This window comes from Myxine glutinosa, chromosome 6 (assembly GCF_964187855.1).
Source record: "Myxine glutinosa chromosome 6, kmMyxGlut1.1, whole genome shotgun sequence".
NCBI classification, from domain to species: Eukaryota; Metazoa; Chordata; class Myxini; order Myxiniformes; family Myxinidae; genus Myxine; species Myxine glutinosa.
Genome location: NC_136266.1, coordinates 77,182,832 through 77,204,753, shown reverse-complemented (window position 1 = coordinate 77,204,753; position 21,922 = coordinate 77,182,832). Strand labels below are relative to the sequence as shown.

The 21,922-nt window shown below is 50.3% G+C and overlaps 1 protein-coding gene across 1 annotated transcript in view; it reads left to right on the top strand.

The window, feature by feature from the left end:
- The window catches only part of LOC137413302 (synaptic vesicle membrane protein VAT-1 homolog), a 52,957-nt gene extending 42,108 nt beyond the window's left edge, over positions 1-10,849 (top strand). The window contains exon 6 of the mRNA XM_068098694.2: positions 10,042-10,849. Within this exon, the coding sequence (XP_067954795.2) occupies positions 10,042-10,137 (96 nt within the window). The 3' untranslated portion in view covers positions 10,138-10,849. The remainder of the gene's footprint in view (positions 1-10,041) is intronic.
- The last annotated feature ends 11,073 nt before the right edge of the window (positions 10,850-21,922 follow it).

Sequence of the window (21,922 nt, the reverse complement as noted above, 5' to 3'; positions counted from 1 at the left end):
GCATCAGGTCCTGGGCAGCTCACCATCAGAGAATCCACGATGAATTCTTCATTGTAGCAGAGGGTGCTTGAGGATAATGTGAGGCCATCTGTCGGCACGTTGAAGCTCAACCAAAGGTGGAACTTGCAACATGACAATGACCCTAAACATACCAGTAAGCCAACCAAGGAAAGGCTAAAAAGAAAGAAACGGAGGGTTCTGGAATGGCCAAGTCAAAGCCCAAATCTAAATCCCATCGAGATGTTGTGGGGGGATTTGAAACGAGCTGTGCATGCAAGAAACCCCTCAAACATCACACAGCAGAAAGAATTCTGCATGGAGGAGTGGGCAAAAATTTCTCCCAGTCGATGTCAGAGACTGGTAGACAGTTATAAGAAACGCCTACTTGAGGTTGTTTCTGCCAAAGGGGGCAATACCACTTATTAGAGCCAAGGGTGTACTTACCTTTTCCACATGCGAAATTTGCATTTATGTTTATTTAAATTATACAATGTACTGAAGCGGTGCTACGAGCGCTTACTTGCACAACAAGAAGGAAGCGGACAATGCGGTGAGTTTAAGAGTCTTTATTAAAAGAGCTGACTGTAGCACTGGCGTGCTCCGGGCTGCGCGCCCGGTGTATATCCTGAGGCCACGCCTACCCCTCGGGCGTGGCCGCCGCCCACTTGGTGCGTGGAATGATGTCACCACGCCGGTGGGCTTTCGTGTCCGCCACACGCGCCTCCCCAGAATTCCCGCGCACCTGGAGGGCCAGTTTGCGGGGCAAACGGATGACCCGGCCAAAGCGCCCTCTGACGACCGGCGGCGTCCGGGGTGCAGGGATGCCAGCTGGGATGCCCCCGGCTGTACCCGGGATGGGTGCCGGACCGGGGAGTGGCGTGCCGGCGGTGCTGGGCGGTGCCGGGGGTCCGCCCGCTGGGGGCGCCGACGCGGGGGCCGAGCCACCGGCGGTGGGTGGTCCACGTCGAGGTGGGCCGGCTTGAGTCGATCCACCGAGACGCGGTCGGGAGTACCGCCGATGTCCAAGGTGAAGTATTTCACCCCGGTCTCCAGCACGCGGAAAGGCCCGTCGTATGGGGGCCGCAGTGGTGTCCGGTGGGCGTCGTGCCGGACGAAGACGTACTCCGCGGTGCGAAGCTCCGGGGCGACGTGCGTGGGTAGGTGCCCGTGGTGCGCCGTCGGCACCGGGGCGAACCTCCGGGCGGTCTCCTGCAGCGCGGAGCGCTCCTGCGCCGCGGACCAAGGTGCCGTGGGGTCGGGGAGGAACTCGCCCGGCACCCGCAGCGGTTGTCCAAAGACCAACTCCGCCGCGGATGCGCGCAGGTCCTCCTTGGGCACCGTCCGGAGGCCCAGTAGGACCCAGGGGAGCCTGTCGACCCAGCCGCCGTCGCGGAGGGTGGCCCGGAGCGCGGCCTTCAATGAGCGGTGGAACCGCTCGCACAGGCCGTTGGCCTGGGGGTGGTAGGCCGTGGTTCGGTGCAGCTGGACCCCGAGCCCCTGCGCCACCACGGCCCAGAGCTCCGAGGTGAACTGGGGGCCGCGGTCGGACGAGATGTCCGAGGGGGTGCCGAACCGGGCGACCCAGGTGGCGGTGAACACCTGCGCGACGTCTGCCGCCGTCGTCGCCGCCAAAGGCATGGCCTCCGGCCACCGGGTGGTGCGGTCCACCATGGTAAGGACATGGGTGAAACCCCGCGAGGGGGGCAGAGGTCCCACCAGGTCCACGTGCACGTGGTCGAACCTACGTGCCAGCACCGTAAACGGGGCCAATGGGGCCTGGGTATGCCGGTGCACCTTCGTGCGCTGGCATGCGAGGCACGTCCTGGTCCAGCCGAGGACGGCCTTCCGGAGGCCATGCCAGACAAACTAGTCAGCGACCAACCTCTGGGAGGCCTTCGTGCCCGGGTGGGACAGGCCGTGGATGGCGTCAAAAACCTGGTGCAGCCTGCGGGCACGATGGGGCGAGGCCGCCCGAGGGAAACGTCGCAAACGAGGGCCGTGCCCGCGCCGTCGAAGGGCACCTCGGTGACGCGGAGGCCAGTGACGGCGGTCCGCAGGGCCTGGACCCCGGGGTCGGCGGCCTGGTCCACCGCCATCCGGGCATAGTCGATGCCAAGGTGGACTGCGTGGGCGACGGCCCGGGAAAGGCAATCGGCCACCGGGTTGTCCTTTCCCGCGACGTGCCGGATGTCCATCGTGTACTCGGACACGGCCGCGAGGTGATGCTGTTGCCGGGCCGACCACGGCTTGGCGACCTTGCCCATCGCAAAAAGCAGCGGCTTGTGGTCGGCGAAGGCCGTGAACGCACGGCCCTCGAGCAGATGGCGGAGGTGCCTGACCGCAAGGTGAAGCCCAAGCAACTCGCGGTCGAAGGTACTGTAACGGCGTTCGGGCGGGCGAAGCTGCCGGATGAAGAACGTCAGCGGTTGCCAGGCACCACGCACCCATTGCTCGTACACTGCGCCCACCGCGTAGTCCGAGGCGTCGGAGGTGAGGGCGATCAGTGCATCGGGCGCCGGGTGCGCGAGCATGGTGGCGTTGGCCAAGGCGAGCTTCGCGCCCGAGAACGCCGCGTCCATCTGCTCGGTCCAGGTAACGTCACCTTTGCCCGGCTTCCCTCGAATGGCTTCGTGTAAGGGGCGCAGGAGCTGTGCGATGCGGGGCAGGAACCGACGGTAAAAGTTTACCATGCCCAGGAACTCCTGGAGCCCCTTGATCGTGCGGGGGCGCGGAGACCCCTTCACCTCCTCCACCTTGGCCGGTAGGGGGACGGCCCCGTGCCTGGTGACGCAGTGCCCCAAAAGGTCGATGCCGGTGACGCCGAACCGGCACTTGGCGGGGTTCACGATGAGGCCATGCTGGCCCAGGCGTTCGAAGAGCTTGCGGAGGTGATGAAGGTGCTCTTCGCAGGATGAGCTGGCGACGAGGAAGTCGTCCAGGCAGACGTACAAAAAATCCAAGCCACGCAAGATGCTGTCCATTAGGCGCTGGAACGCCTGAGCCGCATTTTTCAAACCGAAGGGCATCCGAAGAAATTCTAAAAGCCCAAATGGCGTGATGACCGCCGTCTTCGGGATGTCCTCCGGCCTGACAGGGACCTGATGGTAGCCGCGTACGAGGTCCAGAAGGACATCCCCGCCAACCGGGCGGAGAAGTCCTGGATGTGGGGGATGGGGTAGCGGTCGGGGGTGGTGGCGTCGTTGAGGCGCCGGTAGTCCCCGCACGGTCGCCATCCCCCGCCGGGCTTGGGCACGATGTGGAGCGGGGACGCCCACGCGCTCTCGGAGCACCGCACGATGCCGAGCCGCTCCAGCATAGCGAACTCCGCTTTAGCTATGGCGAGCTTCGTCGGCTCAAGGCGGCGTGCCCGGGCGTAGACCGGTGGCCCGGCGGTGGGGATGTGGTGTTCCACCCCGTGTTTGACGGCCCCCGCCGAGAAAGTCGGCCGCGTGAGGGCCGGGAAACCCGCGAGGAGGCGGGTGAATTTGTCCGCTGCCAGAAGCGTACAGATGAACCTGGCCGAAACTGAACCGCTCAGCAAGCCGCTCGATGAGCCGCTCCGTGAGCTGCTCAACGAGCCGGGCAGCACGCACGCGAGCGAGCTGAACGTCTCAGCCTGGACAAGCCTTCTGCGCTTTACATCCACCAGTAATCCATTAGCACATAAGAAGTCCGCGCCGAGCAGTGCCATAGGCACGTCGGCCGTAACGAATGACCAACGGAAAACCTGCCCTCCGAACAGCAGAGAGAGACGGTGTTTTCGGTACGTGCGTATAGACGTACCATTGGCCGCAAGCAGCACGGGACCTCGGCCCGCGGTTTGCTTGCCGGACGTACCGGCAGGAATGACACTCACCTGCGCTCCCGTGTCACACAGGTAACGGCACCCGGACAAGGTGTCCGTTATGTACAGGAGGCTGTTTGAATTGCCGATGCTCAAAGCCGCCACCGAGCGTCGGCTCGCCCGTTTCCCGACCTGCCGAATGAGCACGGCGGGCGACACTGCCGAGCCTCGTGGTCGAAGTTGGCGTGGAAGAAACACCAGGTGGGCGGCTGCGGCGGCATAGGCCGCGGTTGTCTTCGCGGTGGCGGCGGTGGTGGGTGGGGCGTGGCGGCGGACACGAAATGCGCATCAGCCTCGAGATCCACGAGGTATGGTGCATCAGCATCATCATCAGCCCCGATAGCCGCGACGGCCGCGCCAAAACTCGCCTGGGTGTCCAAAGCCGCGAAGAACCTGTCGGCCTCTGCAGCGAGAGCCCGGGGTTCCGTCGTCGCGGAACCGGCCAACGCGAGGCGGACTCGTGCCGGCAGCTGGCGTCGAAACAACGCCCGGAATAGAGCGTCCGGGGTTTCGTCGCCCAACAACGACAGCATATGGTCCATGCGGACTGACGGTCGCGTGTCACCGAGCTCGGGGAGGTCCAGGAGGCGGTCGGCCCGAGCGTCCACCGTGAGCCCGAACGTGGCAAGGAGGAGACGCTTGATTGCCTCATACCTGCCATCGGCCGGTGGGTTCCTCAGGACCGACACGACGCGGCCGGCCGTGCCGGGCCCGAGGGAAGCGACCACGTGGCAGTACCTGGTCTCGTCCACCGTGATGCCTCGAAGTCGGAACTGGGCTTCTGCCTGCAGGAACCAGACTTCGGCTTGCGTCTCCCAGAACTCGGGGAGTTTCATTTGGACCTCGTTGTTTGCCATTGCGATGGCGTATTCGGGTGGTCAGCGACGGCTGACCAGAACGTCAGAGGGTCACCAAATGAAGTGCGGTGCTACGTGCGCTTGCTTGCACAACGAGAAGGAAGCGGACAACGCGGTGAGTTTAAGAGTCTTTATTAAAAGAGCTCACTGTAGCACTGGCGCGCTCCGGGCTGCGCGCCCGGTTTATAACCTGAGGCCAGGCCTACCCATGCGGGCGTGGCCACCGCCCACTTGGTGCGCGGAATGATGTCACCACGCCAGTGGGCTTTCCTGTCTGCCACAGTACTACAAAATGTAAATGTTTCATGATATTTGTTATATTATATCACCTTTATCTATCAATATTGTTGAAATGAAGATCAAATTGAAGATCAAATGTCAAATGTCAAATGTCAATGTCAAATGAAGATCAAATGAAGATCAAATCTCTCAATTATCAGTAAAGTCATGGAATCCATCATTACTTCAGATATGAAATCTTTCCTCTTCTCCAATGGCTTGATCTCTGATCATCAATTTGGTTTCAGACCTGGTCACTCTACTCTGGACATGCTGCTACTGCTTTCTCAGCAATGGATGGAGGTCCTCAATGCCAAACATGAAATTAGAGCTGTCTCCCTTGACATATCACGTGCCTTCGATATGGTCTGGCACCCCACTCTGCTCACCAAACTCTCCTCTGTTGGTATCCATGGAAATCTCCACGCATGGCTGGCGGACTTCCTCTCTAGTCGTAGTCAACGTGTGGCCCTGAATGGGTTTCTCTCATCTCCTCTTCCTGTTCAGGCTGGAGTTCCCCAAGGCAGTGTTCTGGGCCCTGTGCTTTTTCTGGTCTTCATCAATGATCTCTCCGACTCTTGAAAATCCTCTCTATCTCTTTGCTGATGACTCTACTCTCTGTCGCTCCATTCTTCATCCCTCAGATCGGCAGTCTGCAGCCTCCTCACTCTCTGCAGACCTGGACAAAATAACAGACTGGGCAAACAAGTGGAACATGTCTTTCAATCCTGACAAATCTCACACTCTTACGATGTCTCTCCGAAAAGACCGACTGGACAACCCTCCCATCTACTTTCTGAATAATCCTCTCCAAGAAGTTCTGTCACTCAAACTATTGGGTCTCACTATCTGCCATGATCTTTCCTGGGAAAACCACATTTCAAATCTGGCCTCCAAAGCCAGTCGCCGACTGGGCATCCTCCGTCATGCGAAGTCCTTCCTTGGCACACCTGAGCTCCTCACCACGTACAAGGCTTTCATCCGCAGCTCAATGGAAGACTGCTCTCCCCTCTGGGCTGGTGCTCCTGCCTCACACGTAGCTCGTCTTCACGCTGTTGAAAGCAAAGCATTCAGAATCATTGGAATCTCCCGCGATGAAGCTAACTCCAAGGGCCTCTCACTCACTCACCGCAGGCAGGTTGGTGGTCTTTCCGTCTTCTACCGACTCCTCTCTGGCCTTGCCCCCCCAGCTCTCTCTGGGCTCTGTCCCGCAAATATTCCTACAGGTCGCACAAGATCTGCCTGCAACCCTCTTGTGGTTAAACTGCCAAAATCAAGACTCTCTGCTCACCTTCACTCCTTCATTCCTCTTTTCTCCCGCCTCTGGAACAAACTCCCTCACTCTCTTCAATCCCACTCCACCCCCCAGGTCTTTAAAACAGCTGTTCACCACCATCTCTTATCTTCCCCCATCCAAAACCTTGATCTTTTCTATCCCAGATAATTTCACCCCAATTCCACTTTTTGAAATACCAACTTCTGTCCTGGAAGTCCTTGGTGTCCTTGTTTTATACTTCTCCCACCCCCCCCCTTCCCACGCCTCCTCCCCCCAAGCCCTCTCCCTCCCACACATCTCCCTGCTCTTAAATGTTGTGTGCTCTCAAGTGTTTGTGTGCTTCCCATTCTCTTGTCTTCCGCTCCCTCTTGTTATATATTTTGTTTGTCTGGTTGATTTGTTTGTGAAGTAAATGTCAGCTCTTTCACGAGCCTCGATTCAGTATACAAAAAAAAATAAATAGCTGTATGTTGAAATATGTTGAAAAAGTCAAAACTTTACATGGGGTGTACTTACTTTTTCACGTGACTGTATATATAGTGCCTTCAGAAAGTATTCACACCCCTTGACTGTTTTCACATTTTGTTGTGTTACAGTCTGAATTTAAAATGGATTGAATTGAGATTTTTTTTTTGGCCACTAATCTACACATAATATTCCATAATCTCAAAGTGGAATTTTATTTTTAAATAAATTTTTACAAAATAATTAAAGATGAAAATCTGAATTGTCTTGAGTCAATCAGTATTCAACCCCTTTACTATGGCACTCCAAGTTGAGCTCAGGTGCATCCAATTTCCTTTGGTCATCATTGAGATGTCTCCATAACTTGATTGGAGTCCACCTGTGCCTAATTCAATTGATTGGACATGTTTTTATAAAGAAACACACCTTTCTATATAAGGCCCCACAGTCGACAGTGCATGTCAGAGCAGAAGCTCCACCATGAACTCCAAGGAACAGTCCATAGAACTCCGAGATAGAATTGTGAGAAGGCATAGATCTGGGGAAGGGTATAAAACAATTTCTCGTGTTAAAAGTTCCCAAGAGCACAGTGAGCCTCATCATTAGGAAATGGAAAGAGTATGGAACTCCCCAGACTCTTTCTAGAGCTGACCGTCCTACCAAACTGAGCAACCGGGCAAGAAGGACCTTGTTACCCTGCGCTCGCGAAGCGAAAGGCAGGGTTGAGCATTCGGATATGTACGTACGTGTGTGCATACGTACATGCAAGTCTGCATTTTAAAAATTCATTTTCTCGGCAACAGTTCGTCTGATTGACATGAAATTTTCACCAGACGAGGGCCTCCTTCTGGAGAATATTTTAGTGAACATTATGACATCACAGTTCACGTGGTATGGGCGCCATCTTGGAAAAACCAAAAAACTTGGCACCTATATATTTCAAAAACAGCTGCACAGAAATAATTGAGACAGGTCTCATTGCAAAGAACTCTCCATGCGGAATAACCTATGTCAATGATGACGTCATATGTGCCGCCGTTATGACGTCATAATTCGACAAGTAAAAAACTTTATCCGATCAGGATGAAATTTATTGAGCATCTTCTCGGAATAAATTGATGCAGAAATAAAATTATAATGACCGTAGGTCAGGTGGTTCGGACGCCATATTGTTTTGAGTGAAAAGCCTGAAAAACCACTAAAATCCAATTTTCTCCTAAACGACAGAACAGATCGAGGCCAAACTTTGCTAGCAGAATCGCATATCCATGACGAACAAAAAAGTCAGCGAGCATGACGTCATGCATCACATGGTTTCAGAGTTATGATGTATTTAAGCATAAACTTTTAAAACAGAGCTCCTCCCTCATTTTTGATCCTATCGAGGGGAAACTTCACAGATGTGTTCATCATATCAGACTACTAAAACGACCTTTTGGAATTTGCGATAGGTCACGTGGTTTGGCAGATATAAATAATTAAACGAAAATATTTTTTAAAATTATAACTCTTGAACCGCTTCATTGATCGACGTGAAACTTTATATTATATTGATGTAATGAAGTGTAACATGTGTGCAAAATTTCAAGATGATTGGATGTACGGTGTGGAAGCTAGAAGTTGTGATTGCATGAAGAAGAAGAGTCTTCTGGAATGGGCATGGTATTAATTATCACGCTGCACATGACCAGCAGGCAAAGTACGAAGCGACCTCACGGGGTCATTTTGACCTCAAATAAAATTCTGATTTCATATTTGTCAATCGCTGAGGTATATTAACACATGACCAAAACAGATTTGGCAAAATTCCGACGATTTTGGACGAAAATATAACATTTGTGTCTGCATTTCAGTAAAGTAAAGTGTGTGCCATGTCAGCTTCTTAAAAATTGAAGCATGACATTGTAAATAACTCCATATGGGGAAGAGGTGTTGTTAACGATGTCATTTGTGCCATAATTATGACGTCATAAATCGACAGGGACAACGCTTAGTCTGATCAGTTTGAAATTTATGGAGCATGATCTATGCAACAATTATTTAGAGAATATAAATTGATGTCATCGCTCACGTGGTCTGGCAGCCATATTGGATCAAAAAAAAAGAAATGTTCAAAAATAGAAGAGTTGGCTCACACCAAGTTGACTGCGCTGGGTAAGTATTCTATAAATACCATCTAGTTCAGGGAAGTGAACAAGAGCCCAATGACAACTCTGACAGAACTACAGAGTTGCTTGGCTGAGATAGGAGAACCTGCTGGAAGGACAACAGTCTCTGCAGAAATTCACAAATATAGGCTTTACAGGAGAGTGGCCAGAGGAAGCCACTCCTGAGAAAAAGGCGCATGACAGCATGCCGAGAGTTTGCAAAAAGAAACATGAAAGACTCAGAGCATGAGGCAAAATATTCTGTGGTCTGAAAAGACGGAAATTGAACTGTTTGGCCTCAATGCAAAGCGCTACATCTGGCGGAAACCGAGCACAGCTCATCACCCATATTATACCATCCTTACCATGAAGCATGCCATATAGATGCTTTTCTGTGGCAGGGACTGAGAGAATGGTAAGGATGGAGGAAATAATGAATGGAGCCGAATACATACAAATCCTTGAGGAGAACCTGCTTCAGAGTGCAAAAGACCTTGGTCTGCAGTGAATATTTACATTGCAACAGGACTATGACCCGAAGCATACAGCCAATGCAACACTGAAATGGCTTCAGACCAAGAATCTGAATGTCCTTGAGTGGCCCAGCCAAAGCCCAGACTTGAATCCCATTTAGAATCTGTGGAAAGAATTGAACATTGCTCTTCACCGACACTCCCCATCCAACTCGACAGAGCTTCAGCAAATCTGTAAGGAAGAAATTCCCCAAATCCTGATGTGCAAAGCTGATACAGACATACCCAAGAGGATTCAAAGCTGTAATCGCTGCCAAAGGCGCTTCTATGAAGTATTGACTCAGGGGGTTGAATACTTATGTAAATTAGATGTTTCTGTATTTCATTTTTAATTATTTTGTAAAAATTTCTCAAGAAAAATTCCACTGACATTATGGGGTATTATATGTGCGGACCAGACAAAAAATCTCAATTTAATCCATTTTTAAATCAGGCTGTAACATAACGAAATGTGAAAGGGGTGTGAATACTCTCTGAAGGCACTGTATGTATATATTTAATATATATATATATATATATATATATATATATATATATATATATATAATCAAATTGTTATTAGTATTATTATTATTATTATTGTTCTAATTCGTATTTCTTCCTTCCACTTCCCTCAAACCCACCTCACCCCCTTCTACAGGCATCTGAGGCTGTGGAGTATTTGGAAAAGCAAAAGGGCCTCGGCACACCCATTATAACACCATTGACTGATGTCATACCCATTATGACGCCATAGTTCCTGTGTGAACATGGTGAGGTTCGTGTGAAATTGTCAATTGCAAGTGGCCAAAGTAAATTTGAAATGTTCGAAGATGAAAATGTATGCAATATAACCATTAAACCCCCATTCATTATCAGAATGCCCTCATTTCTTATGACATTGATGTACAAGTCTTTTGAAATGATGTCATTTTTCTGCTTTTATGATATCAGTCCTTCATATGATTTCAGTGCTTGTGTGTTGTATTTCCATAACTCCTTCGCTGTGTGTTCCGTCATTGTGTCACGAGGAATCCACGGAACCTCTCATCTACCTGTCTGTTTCCATGGCGTGATCTCGTGGTCTTATTGATCCACCGCGTGAGCAGTACCATCCATTCCATGGTGCTTGCATACGGGATTCAAAAGCTTTGCTGCGGCTGCTGCTGATCATTGCCTTAGTCAAAGATGAAACAATACATTTTTTCATTTGGTGTTGGTGCATAACAAATGTGCATGCCATGTTTTATGGGAATGCAGCTTACATGCAGGTTCACTTCACACCCCTTGGGTGTGCGGTTTAGCACCATGACACGTATTATATATACAAGGATACACAATAAACTTTTGATGCAGGAGGTTCCACTTGAATTTGACTATCGGTCGCTTTCAAAATCAAACTGTTACTTTCCTTTTCATTTTAGATTACATGTGCATGTACGTCATAAAGAATAAAAGTTTTTCCCGCCAAATACTGTTCTTTGTTCTTGTGTTCAATCTGGTACTTTTGCCCATTTTCTCCACATGCATTATACATATAGTATACATGGGGGTTTATCAGAGGGAAAGGGTCAGAAAAGTGATGATATGGAGAGTTGGATATATATTGTTGCGGATCCCGGGTTTGTCGACGTACTAAGGGGAGTTTATTACCCCGCTCCCCCTCAAACTCCAAGTCCACTGAGGCCGCCGACCGCGACTAAGCTCGTGATCGACGGATTGCTAAGCAATTCCGATCGCCAACCTCCAAGCCATGCGCCGAAGAGTTTGCTGGTCAAATAATCCCAAATACCTTCAAGACACGCGACCGAAGAAACCGGGGATCGAACCCACGCTTCCCACACTTTATTGCGTCCCGAGCGGATTTGCACGGTGTGGAAAGTGGCGTTACCTGACGTGATTTACGGACCTTATTCAAGCCAAATTCGGTCTCGGATGATGCTAGTCCAATGGCGAAAAGACGTACCCGAACAGGTATGAAAGTAACAACAAAATGTACAGCCTTTTATTTACAAGGCAATAGAAAGAGACGAAGATGCAGCCTTATTAATTCCTTACCTATAATAAATCCCACAGGCGCCTTCACACACTCACACACAGACCGGTTATTCTCGTACCGATGGTGGTTTGCAGGGACTGACTCGAGTTTGGCCGCTTGGTGTGCGCAGTGCGCAGTTCGATCCTCGATCCGGATGTGCAGCCTGGATGAGGTAAGGTCCGAAGGACAAACCGCCACCTCAAAGTCAGTATGAACAACGAACTTCAATGCAGGTCGGACGAGCTTCAACGCAGGTTGGACGACCAGCTTTAAGATGAGTCGTGGGAGGGGCCAACGCTTACAGGTCAGCCGGATCAGAGCAAGGGATCGGCGTAGAGCGATGGGCGTCAGCAAAGAGCGATGATTTAACACTTGCAGGTCAGATGAAATAGACAAAGCGCGTCCGCGAAGTCAAAGCTGATGAGGGGCGTCGGCGAAGCAAAAAGCAAGAGCGTCGGCAAAGCAAAAAGCAAGAGGGTCGGCGAAGCAAAAAGCAAGAGAGTGAAAATGCGATGGGCGGGGGTTTTTATCAGACCCGCAAAGCTTCCAGAATGTTCCACAGCCTCCCATTGGCTGAGGTTGGTCACGTGCTGGCATTCAATCCCTCCTCCCCTGAGGAAGGTTTCAGTCCTCCTTCCCTCTTTCATTCGGGGAGGTTTCACAACCCATTGGTCGCTTGCTGGTGACGTGTCCCTGATCCCTCATTGGTCATGTGGGCTTCGCTTTTGGCCATGCCCTCCTTTACATAAAACTTCCCTCCACCACACGGAGGTTTGAAATCCTGCCTAAATCAACGCATATTGGTCTCGATTATTACACAATGGAAAGGGGCTATTCTTTACATTCAATAAGAAATAACTAACTACTGCAGGCTACATGTTGTCATGCAATTAACTATCGGGGGTTTGCCTTTATGGCAAAACCACAACACTACCCCCTCCTCTCACCAAGTCTCGACCTGAGTCGTCCACATGAAGCGGCTAGGGTGAGCTGGCATTAATTTAACATTACTATTAGTGTGACACGTAGATGTGATTCCCCCAACATTTTAAACTCTAATCCCAATGTGTGCGACCTTTTTTAAAAAACATTTAAATGTACTTTTTTTTTTCTTTTTTCTTTTTACTTAATTTGTCCCTCCTAATGCATTGAGAAAGTACCTAACAGATTCACACCCACAACCTTATACTGTTCAGGTATTGTCGGAATTTTGAAACTAAACACATAACCGGTGGGCAACATTTTTACATTTTACACGACACAATTTATTTACAAAAACGATGACCCAGGACCTCCTCAAGGGATAAATAATGCAGGACTTGTTGCTGGCATCATGTTCATGTTGCTGGAGTGGCTTCTTGCCTTGGTAGGCTGGCTAACAAAACTGGCTGGCCCTGACTAGTATACAGGCCATTTCAAGATCAGGGCCATCTAATTCTTCATAATTGCACACATGGATCACTTTTTTTCTTTCGTGAGCAGGGCCACTTGACATGTGGTCCAAATGTGTGGCGTCAATGCCACCCAACAGGGGATCCATGTGTGGTGTCAATGCCACCCAACAGGTGGTCCATGTAGCAAGATGATGGGGCAGCCAGGAGGTGCAACAATGCAAATGGGTGTGGCCACAGAGCTAGTGGTCCATAATGAGTGAGTGATGGATGGCAGCAAGATGCTGCGACGGCAAGGTGAGTCCTCTTGATGGTCCTGGATCGGGGATGAAGAGAAAGCGCAACGAGCAAAAGGAAAGGGCACAGTGGCACACACAAAACAAAGGTACGACAAGCGGGTGAGAGGAACGCCGGCAGAGTGAAATCTAGCCCGGCCCTACCCGTACATGCCCCCACCGTCAACTACACTACCCCAGCCCTCCTGGTACTAACAATTTGTCTCTACGTCTTGTCTCCCACGTCCACTCTTTATGCCAAATTCGTCCCCAACTCCCCCCAGGTTCTCCCAGGAAGGAAAGGCGGAATGAACACAATGTTTTATACCCACCGCAGGGTAAACGTCCCGTCATCGGTGGGGTAAGCTAGAACGGGTGCGGATGTCAAACACCCCTTCAATGCTAGGAAGGCCTCAGTGGCCACTCTGCTATAAAGCACAGATCGGTGGAGTGTTGCAGTGATGGTTGTCCTTCTGGGAGTTTCCCCCATCTCCACACAGGATATCTGGAGCTCAGCCAGAGTGACCATCGGGTTCTTGGTCACCTCTCTTATCAAGAACTTCTCCGCCGATTGCTCAGTTTGGCCGGGCGGCCAGCTCTCGGAAGAGTCCTGGTTGTTCCAAACTTCTTTCATTTAAGAATTATGGAGGCCATTGTGCTCTTGGGAACCTTCAATGCAGCAGAAATTTTTTGTAGGCCTCCCCAGATCTGTGCCTCAACACAATCCTGCCTCTGAGCTCTGCAGGCAGTTCCTTCGACCTCAAGGCTTGGTTTTTGCTCTGATATGCATTGTCAGCTGTGAGACCTTATATAGACAGGTGTGTGCCTTTCCAAATCATGTCCAATCAATTGAATTTACCACAGGTGGACTCCAATCAAGGTGTAGAAACATCTCAAAGATGATCAAGAGAAATGGGAGGCACCTGAGCTAAATTTCAAGTGTCATAGCAAAGGGTATGAATACTTATGTCAATGTGATGTCAGTTTTTTCTTTTTAATAAATTTGCAAAACTTTCTAAAATCCTGTTTTCTCTTTGTCATTATGGGGTATTGAGGGTAGATTGATGAGGGAAAAAATGAATTTAAATGATTTCATCATGAGGCTGCAACATAACAAAATGTGAAAAAAGTGAAGGGGTCTGAATACTTTCTGAATGCACTGTTTTCCTGTTTTCCTTTTCAGGGTTTGGTGGTGTTATTGTGGTATTTGTTTCCTGGGATTTCTAGCTCCATAGCTCAACTATGCCATTGACAGTGGAGCAGAAGACAAAAGTGGTGGCTCTGTGGTATGAGACTAAATCATATGTAGACACCCGCCGGAGATTCTGCCGGGAATACAACCTCAGAACACGTGATGGACCCACAAATTGTGCCATTCAACGTATTGTTAAACATTTTGAGCACAAGGGTGCAGTGCACAACCAGGGCAAGGGCAACAGTGGCAGGCCAGCACCAGCAACCAAGAGCCAAGCTGTGGCGGTTATCACACTTTGTCTATAATCCTCAGATGTCATGAGACTTGTCTTGGTTTCAAAAAGCGTGTCTTTAATTCACGTAAAAAACTGAAAAGGAAAAATACAGCCATTCATTTTCAGTACATGCCGTTAATTATGGCGGGATAACGAACTTGCTATATGATTTACACAAAACCTACGACGATACATTTTGCACCCACACAATACAACAATTTGCCTAAAGTTACTTCAAGAGGTTCAACAATAAATTGAGATTCAGCTTACCTCTATCCAAGGGTCAGGTATTAAAGAGAAAACATCGAAAATGTAGCCGATCAGTTCTTTCGGTTGTCGCGGGAAAAACGGTATGGTGGGAAGAAGGCGGAAGTGCAAGAATGCTAACACAGCGCCCACCCACCATAGGAAATCATAACAATACTTGCATAAACAACAGCTACACAAGCCAACATCGACGCCGTGCGGGATTCTGCAGTGGACAATCCAAAGAAGTCCCACCGCCGACGCTCCCAGGAACTGGGCATCAAACTAACGTCAGTCTGGTGTATCCTCCCTAAGGAACTGAAGCTTTTCCCATACATCATCTCTATTAGGCATAAAGGAAGTAAAGGTGACATGAGGAGGAGACTTGGTATGTGCAATTTGCTCAGTGACAGGATGGAGCGATACCCAAATTAGATCAACCTGATGTGGTTCAGTGATGAAGCCCATTTCCACTTGAACGGTGCCCGTTCATCATCAACAACCACAACAACATTTTCTGGGGGGCAGAACCACTTGAGACCTACAAGAAAGTTTGACAGAACTTTGGAGTCAGGATCAATGCCTGTCTGAACCGCGGAGGGGCAGACATCAAGAGCGTCAATTGCAATGATTTTGTGTAAATGCCAATTTCAGACCTTGGGCTCTCACTAACTCAAGCAGTGACTTCCTGCAGTAGCAATCGGTGTCGACAAATACCATGTCATAAGCTTTCAAGAAATGTTTGGTTCACGTTCTTGAGGTTTCTGATTCTTTGTAAATAAACGTTTAAAGTTGTATCATTCTTTTTGAAACACGCTGTATATATGTAACTCTAATAGTCTAATCCCTTCTATATATTGTTACGGAGCCCAACGTCGGCCTCGGATCCCTTCTCGAGGGGGGATTAGTCCCCTCGTTTGTGACTGACCGACGTGGTCCCTGAAGCTGCACAAGCTCCCTCCAGAGGCAGGTGAGCAGCTTCGTTCGCGACCGCGGATAAGATGTTACTTTGCCGAGCGGATGGCAGCCACGGCACGAACCGTTAACAAAGACTAACCCGATCCTGAACGTTGGCCAAATCGTGCCACAGGTATTCAATGGGGAAAAGACAAAGACGACGGACGTGAAGAAGAAGAAGACAAAAAGGGTTTGAAATACGACTATAATTTATTACTAATATTTACACAATTAAAAGAAACCAAGGAGGAGGAAGGATAATAAAATAAAAACAGAAGAAGAAGAAGTGGACACAGTGCACCTTAGCTTACCTATGCAGTCTTACTTAACCCAGGACAGAACAAACAAAAGACAGACTCACACGAATGGGGAATGAAGGGTGGATTGGCTGGAGTGGTTTGGGACGGCAGAGAAGGGGAGGAAGACACGGAGCCGGCTGGAGCTTGATCCCGCACGGGACGTCGGGCTGGACCTCGACGGCCACCGGTGCCACCGATCCTGGTTCCCGCAGGGTAACGAGTCAAAGCTGCTGGTCGAGCCAAAGCTGCTGGTGGGGGGTCTGGCGTGACGGGTTCTCTCTCTCTCTTTAACTTAATCGTCTCTTCGTGCCGCCGTGGGGACGTCGCGTGCTTTCCCAGGACTCATCTCCGTGGCTCATCTAGACTCATCTGAGGTGGGGGCGTCTCCGCGGGTTATATAGGCCACGCCCTTCAACCTTCGCGAACCGACTCGACGGTTCTCCCCACGCCCTCTCAAAGCCAAACCCCTCGTTCTGGGTTGGTCAGCAAGGGCTGGCTCACTCCTCCCCTCTATGACGAGGTGGAGACACGCCTTTCTTCTCAGAGCCGACCGCGTGCTCAATGGAGGCAAATGCAGTTGGTAATAAAGGCTTTGGGGGAATTTGAAAAAGGGGATCTATCTATTTGAATTCGGTGCAATGGAGTATTAATCAATGGAAGACAAAGCCTTAACCTAATACACAGAATAAGGAAATAACTATCAACAAGGAGGAAATCTATGATTGGCTAACGTGATTGTATATGACCTAACTAAGGGACGCCCTTTGACCTTTATACACAACTGGAGGAAGGAGGGTGATATTTTTACAACAATAAAAAAAACACAATTCTCATTTCCACAACAATATATATATATATATATATATATATATATATATATATATATATATATATATATATTGTTACGGACGCGGTTTAGATGTTACTTTGGGCCGAGCGGATGGTCCACCGCGACCGTTACAGGATCCCCGATTGGCCCGACTCCCCCAACGTTGACCAGATCGCACCACAGATATTCAATTTGGAAACCTCTAAAGCGACCGAAAAAGAAGGAAGAGAGACGAAGACAGAGTACGGAGGAATAACAGGATTTATTATACACACAAGCAAAAAGAAGGAGCGATCAAAGTTATTTACAAGCAATGGATGGAAGAAGCAGTCACACAGTGAATCGTTAGCTTATACTAGTCAATTTACTTAACCCCAGGACAACGATTAGGACAGACGACGTTCACACTTACACGGGGGGATATTGCAGGCAGGTATGGCTTGAGGATGGATGGTTGTTTTGGGAGGCAATGGAGGGTCCAGCGTGGATTGCTGCCTGGCGCGTCCTTTTCGTGGCCTGCGGCCCCTTAGCTGCCCCCTTAGCTGCAGCGCAGCTGGTCGCACGATGGCTCGCACACACCTGCTCGTTCAGGCGTCTTCCTTCTCCCCAGCAACAACGAGGGACAGCAAGCAAGATGACGGGGTCAGAGCAAGAGCACGGGGTCAGAGCAAGAGCAAGAGGAGCAAGAGGGTGGAGTGCGTCCCGCGGCGACTTATATTGGTTTCCTCACCGAACCTTCGCGCACTTTCTCGGGGGTTCCCGCTCCGCCCTCTCTTAGCCAAACCCCTTGTTCTGGGTTGGATGAGCGGGGCCGACTTACTCCTCCCCCCTATGACGAGGGGGGCGACTCGTCTTCTCTAGCCACTCCCCTTGTTCGTAATGGCCGCAAATGGCGAAAACCGGTCAGCAGCTGCAGGTAAGGCGCCGTCACGTTGCACAGCAGTTCAGTACTGCAATAAACGGTTGTTGTCAAAGCTCAGTGGGGGAATCCCTGGCACTTGAGCTGCCATGGATCATCGGAGGGGCCTACGCTTTATTTCGTTTGATGCAATGCAGAGTCAATCTAGTGGGAAACACATATTTAGCCTACATCGAATAAGGAAATAAACTATTTAAAAAGATATATCGTGGCCTGTGTGTAAGTTTCATGGAATTATACTAGGAGGACGGCTGCGACCATTATTTACATTACGAGGGTGTTACACACAACAAAACCATACTTTTCACATTCGTTACACTTTCTCCAAAATTGTTACACTTCTCAAAACCGTTACACTTCTCAAATTCGTTACACTGCACCCTCCTTTCTTCAGGCCCGTACTCGGGCCTACAAAACTTTAACTTAGTGTGACACGTAGGTGTAATTCCCTCTACAATTAACCTGACCCTGAGTGTGACAATCTTAAAACACAAATAAGTATGTCCCCCTATTGCATTGCACCCTGTCTAACAGACTCAAGCCCACAGCTAACCGAATTACGGAATTGTTCTCAAACTATACATTTACGGTGGGGAGCATTATTGACAGTAACGTTATTTCTTATTTACAACGCAACCCAGGACCTGTGTTTTTTTTTTCTTTTTAGGGACAAGAAAAAGAAATTCCTGTTGGGAGGGAGGAGACAGCACGCATTGCATCGATGCACCAGTACCAATACCACCAAAGCACCCAAAAGCACCACCAAGCACCACAAAAGCACCAAAAGCACCACTCGATGCACAGTCACCACTGTTCATAATAAACACAACAAAACAACTGGTGGTGGTCTTCTCTTTCTCTGCTGGGCCGATGTTCTTCCCGACGTCTCCTGGCTTCATGCGGCCTACTTGGAAATAATAAAAAGCACAACTTGTGTTCATTTTTATTTAGGGCCTCAGGGGCCAACTAAGGGTGGTCCACCTGTTTGGCATAGGTGCCACCTTACCAAGGTCCGCAAGCAAGATTCCCTGGCCACTATGGCCGTTCTCCAACAGAGGTGCCCTGCCCCAGAACCTGGGGTCCATCAAGTGGTACTAGGCCGCAGAACAGCGGTCCATAAAGTGGTACATCAACGCAATGCATGCTGGTTCTGAGAATCTCGTGCGCACAATGGCCATCTCACGCACGCTCCCCTCGGCGCCCAATGGCGCACAGGTCGTCAAGTGGGAGACAAAAGGGGGGGAAGACAAATGAGCGAGGGGTAAGGTCACAAGGGTACACGTCAATAAAGGCAATGCAGGGTGAAGTGCGTACGGAGAGCGAAGTGAGAAAAACTCGTCCCTACCGTACGTCACCCCCCCCTGTCACCTACACTACCCTTGCCCTTACCCCATATTTACAAGAATTTACACCTTTACAAATTCGTCACTACGTCTTGTCTTCCCCATCTTTCCCTTCTACACCAAATTCGTCTCCAATCCCTCTACTTCAAAATTTGCCATCACCAATTCATCATCAATCCTCATAAGGAGGGAGAGATGGAATTACGCACAATGTCACACCCACGTCATGATGCGTCTCACAATCCAAAACATTTGCATTAATGAAAAATAATAAAACATGGCATGGTGTGGAGTTACCTCATCTCAGGTGAGTGGATGCAGATGGTGCGAGGAGACTCCAATCCTAACTATCCTCTAAATGCCCTTAACACTCTTTACACTACCCGGGGTCTTTCCCTGCCAATCCATTGGCCAACTTACACTATGGGTTCTAAAAACCAATTCCCATTGACCAAACTGTGGTGCTCCTCAATTTGGGGTCTCACTCCCCCGATTCATCTCCCGGTGCCCTTGCACAATTTCTGGGCTGTGACGTGTAGCTCTCCCAGCAGGTCTACCCACCTGCACACCTCCACCACTGCAGTTGCCACCCGAGCTTACCTAGCTCCTTAACCTAACCTATCTACTGGGGAAGGCCCCTCCTGGATCTGTCACCCCTTGGTGCCCTCTGGCACTGGGCTACCCGGGCCCGTCCTCCGGATCCTCGGGCCCCATCCACAACTACCGGCTCCCAGAGCCCACCCACGGCCTCACCTGGCCGACATCCTCACAGTGGTGGAGTGCCCAAACCAACTACACACACTAACAGGCTACACGCCCAGCCATTTCCTCAACACTAAGGCACCCATCCAATCACCATTCTTCCACCCGCACCACAGATGCCAATATCCAACCACAATTTACCTATACCCTCTACCTAACACTTACTCTACCCGCCCCGGGTATCCGTGATGGGGGTCCACTCTTCCCCCATTCACACCTTCGCACCATCCACTCCACTCCACAATTTCCACCATACTCACTCCACGACCATCCATTCCAATACTCCATACCATTTATTCCATACACCTGTTCTCCATTCACCTGTCGTTGCACACCTGTGCAATCATACCTGGTGCCACCTGCACCCTCCTTTCTTCCTGGACCATTTGGTCAACACAACACGCAATCACCACTACTCCCTCATACACTTTTCCATACACCTGTTCAGTTGCACACCTGTGCAATCACACTTGTTCAATCACACCTGTTCAATCCTCAAACACACGGCATCATCTCATCTACCTGTTGCCCTGCTAACCTAGTGCTCCCCGTCTTCCCTTTAAACTAAGCACATACCACGTCATTATAATCCACTCTACTCTACCTGCGTCCCCACTACAGGTATCATTGTCACTAACTAATCTTAACGTTACCTAATGTCATCTTCTAGGTCCCTACACACGATATCCTAACCCACCCGGGCTAGTTTTCACTGCCATACACCCCATAATCTAGTGCTCCTTTGCCCCCCGTCTGTGAGGGATGACAGAGTTGCCATCCCACCACATCGGGGAGGTCCTACTATCAATTTGGCACACCAAATTTCAGCCAATCAAAAATTTTGCCAATCATCTGCCAATCACCATACCAATCATCAAATTTTGCCTTTTTCTAATTTTGGGTCCAAAACACTAACCTCATCACTCGTCTACTTATTAGATCCTCTCGGTGCGCCAATTCACTTCTAAAGCTCGGCTTCGTACAGCCGAGCAATGAATGCGGGTTCTTTGGTGCCGGCGGCTGGATGCGTCCGACACTCGGTGCAGGGAAGGAGGTTTACCCGTGCCGAGATCCCACGCACCACCTCGGCGCGGAGCCATCCAATTGCCCGATCTCGACCTGCCGGAACGTCTCAATAAAAAGTGGTCGCCATGACGACCCTTCCTATCGGGCTGCCCGCTCCGCCTAGTGGAGCACGGACGCGGCCGTTCCAAGCGAGGCCCAGCGTGGATCGCGTACGGCGGTCCTTTCGAACCCGCCGTGGCTCGGATCCCCGCTGGTTCTCGCGGCACGCGAAGCCCGGCACGCACCGAGGGCCCGATTCGGCTATAAGTCGCTCTAACCGCTAACCCGGTTACCGTCGATGCCTCACCTGCATGCTTACACGCATACGCTACCCCTTTCTTGCTCATACCCCCAGCTGTTCCCATGCTCCTCGTACCTTTCCTTACACACCTCGGTACACTCATTCCGCTCACAGACTTGGTCACACACCTGACCACCGAACACCTTGGCACACATTCGTCGCTCGCACACCTCACCAACACACCTCTTCGCGCCCCCTCCTCGGTCACCTCCTCTGTGACAATCACAGGTGTGCTCTCACTCGCACACCCAACCACGTGCCTCACGACCAACTCAAGTGTGCATTCCCACACACGCTCTACCATTCCAGGTGTGCATCCTTCCATTCCAGGTGTACATCCTCGCTCACCTGTCACAACCAACTCACGCTCCGTGTCACTCTCACTACTTTCACCTCCATTCTTGACAGCGCATTCACCCTTACTCTCGACAGCGCACTCTTTCCTCATGCACCCGTCCGTTACACACCTTTCTTGCGCACACTCTTGCGCACACTCTCCCGTTACATCCTCTGTAACACTCACCACAGGCGTGCATTCTCCCTTACTCTTGACAGCATGCTCTTTCCCCATGCACCCGTCCATTACACACCTTTCTCGCGCATCCTCTTGCGCACACTCTCCCATTACATCCTTTGTAACACTCACCA